This window comes from Pseudomyrmex gracilis, unplaced genomic scaffold (assembly GCF_002006095.1).
Source record: "Pseudomyrmex gracilis isolate BER0280 unplaced genomic scaffold, ASM200609v1 scaffold_4403, whole genome shotgun sequence".
Lineage (NCBI taxonomy): Eukaryota > Metazoa > Arthropoda > Insecta > Hymenoptera > Formicidae > Pseudomyrmex > Pseudomyrmex gracilis.
The window spans coordinates 2472-4411 of record NW_018024987.1 but is presented as its reverse complement, the minus strand read 5'-3'; the positions used below and the strand labels follow the sequence as shown (position 1 = coordinate 4411).

The following is a 1940-nucleotide window of genomic DNA, read 5'->3' as shown; positions in this document are numbered from 1 at the left end:
TACTAATAAACTGAGATTCATCTCGGGCTCTGATTTTTTTAAACTAGTAAATGAATGTATATATGGTCGTAAAAAGCCGGTCGCAGGATGTTGTGCGGGTATATATATAAATGTGCGTATATAAATGTAAGAATACATTCTTATATATGCTTTCACGTATAAATTTTTTTTCCACATAAGTTTTTTGAATTGAAATTACAATTCTTAAAATCACATATGATGCTAATTTTGCATCACATATGTAAAAGACGCATGATTACACTATATTGCACGACGATATATAAATATAATAATACAATATAATACAACCTATGTTAATTCGGTGATTGGAAAGTTCTTGAAAACGCGGTTTTACAATAAAGCTTATGAATACCGAATATACGCATTTGACTTATTTTAATATTCTACATTTAATTTAACGATACATAGTCCTTTTCGCAAATCGCGGATATCTTGAGAAACAGAAGAGATAGCTTGAAACTAATTTTGCAGGTACAGCGTCATTGAATCGCGGAATAAGTGCGGGATCGGAGGATAAGCGGAGCGGTTGTGTGCTCGCCAACAAGCGCCGTACGAATCGTACGGCCCGCGCCTATTCCGCGACAGACTTGCAAACTCGAGCCGGCTAGCACCGAGAGCACCGAGGTGATGGGAGCCACTGGGAACACGCACACAAGCGAGAACCGTCGTCCGTATGCGTGACGTCAAGCTCAGCACGTCGGCTCGTCACGCACACGGACGGTTCTTGCTTGTGTGCGTGTTCCCAGTGGCTCCCACCACCTCGGTGCTCTCGGTGCTAGCCATATATGTAATACTCCTATATTGCTCGTTTGGCTTGGAAAGTTCCGAAAACATTACGGTGCAGACGATATATCGTTCTCTCACTCTGTCAGAGGAATCGTGTGTTTTGCGCATGCACTGAATCGAGGGAGTGGGGGTCAGTGGGGATGCGCAGAAACTGTTTATAAGATTAGAGTTAGAGAAGTTGAGTCCGCGCGGATATGTGTGCATGCGGGAGGAAAATTGCTTGGTAAGCGCAAAGTGCCTTAGATGTCGCATTCAGGGGAAGTAGAAAAATGTCTAATCTCTCAAGTCGGGGAAGTAGAAAAATGTCTAATCGAAAAAAGTGTTATTTGTGCAACCGCAAGCTGTCAAAAACAGAACATATTTCTGTACATGGGTAAGTCTTATAAAAAAAAGTATAAAAATGAGCTTAACAATTTTTTTTCACAATCGTAATTTTTCATGTTTTCTAAAGATTTTCAAAAGATTTGATTCTTCGTCAAAAATGGAAAGACGCTTGTGGATTAACCGACGTGGATGACGTATCTCACGTTTATGTTTGTTCAATCTATTTTGCCCCTGAAAATTTGAAAGTAAGGATGGTTACTGGCAACCCAAGAATNATTTTGCAACCAGAGTCAGTTCCTTCAATATCCATCCCAAATTCATTCTAATGTAAAATGACAGTAAGTGATATAGAAAAAAATGTCACATTAGGAGGTGTCGACGTATGCTCATCGTCGATGGACTGCGCATCTATTCGTGAAGATGGAGAACACAGTGACACATATTATTTCGATGAAAGTTCTTGTAATCCTGATTGTAAGTAATTTATTTATTACTTGGAATATATTTCAATGTAGAGTAATATTAAAGAAGATTCACTGTGACGGGCATATAAGACTATTAATGAGTAAGAATTTGACCTTTTTTTTAAAATTATATGCTTGTTTTACTCAGGTTCTGATAGAGATAAGGTCACGACTCCTAAGAAGCGTCAATTTCATGAGCCACGTTTTATCTCAGAAATCATCTCATCTAATTTTTCCACTCCGAGGAGAGCTCAACGAACGCTGAAAATGATAAAACAAATCGATCAAAAGAAGACGAAGAAACTGAAACGTTTGCAAGATAAAAATATATACAAAATTAAAAAA

General features: G+C 38.3%; 1 protein-coding gene across 2 annotated transcripts; it reads left to right on the top strand.

Annotated features, from left to right (window-relative positions):
- The first annotated feature begins 832 nt into the window (after window positions 1-832).
- Window positions 833-1917, top strand: LOC109863363. 2 transcript variants are annotated; one of them, XR_002251324.1, is made up of 4 exons: window positions 833-1180; window positions 1259-1420; window positions 1501-1605; window positions 1744-1917. XR_002251324.1 is itself a non-coding variant. In XM_020443614.1 (4 exons), exons 1-4 carry the CDS (start codon window positions 1077-1079, stop codon window positions 1858-1860), a joined length of 444 nt encoding a protein of 147 aa, XP_020299203.1. In that variant the 5' UTR covers window positions 833-1076; the 3' UTR covers window positions 1861-1917. The 2 variants fall into 2 exon arrangements, 1 of the variants encoding a protein (XP_020299203.1); XM_020443614.1 differs by having other exon boundaries at window positions 1259-1376.
- Window positions 1918-1940: the final 23 nt, after the last annotated feature.

Coding starts and splice junctions, on each gene's coding strand:
- LOC109863363 (XM_020443614.1), top strand. CDS start 1,077: ATGTCTAATCTCTCAAGTCGGGGAAGTAGAAAAATGTCTAATCGAAAA. Junction 1,181..1,258: donor GAACATATTTCTGTACATGG/GTAAGTCTTATA, acceptor TGTTTTCTAAAG/ATTTTCAAAAGATTTGATTC. Junction 1,606..1,743: donor AAGTTCTTGTAATCCTGATT/GTAAGTAATTTA, acceptor TGTTTTACTCAG/GTTCTGATAGAGATAAGGTC.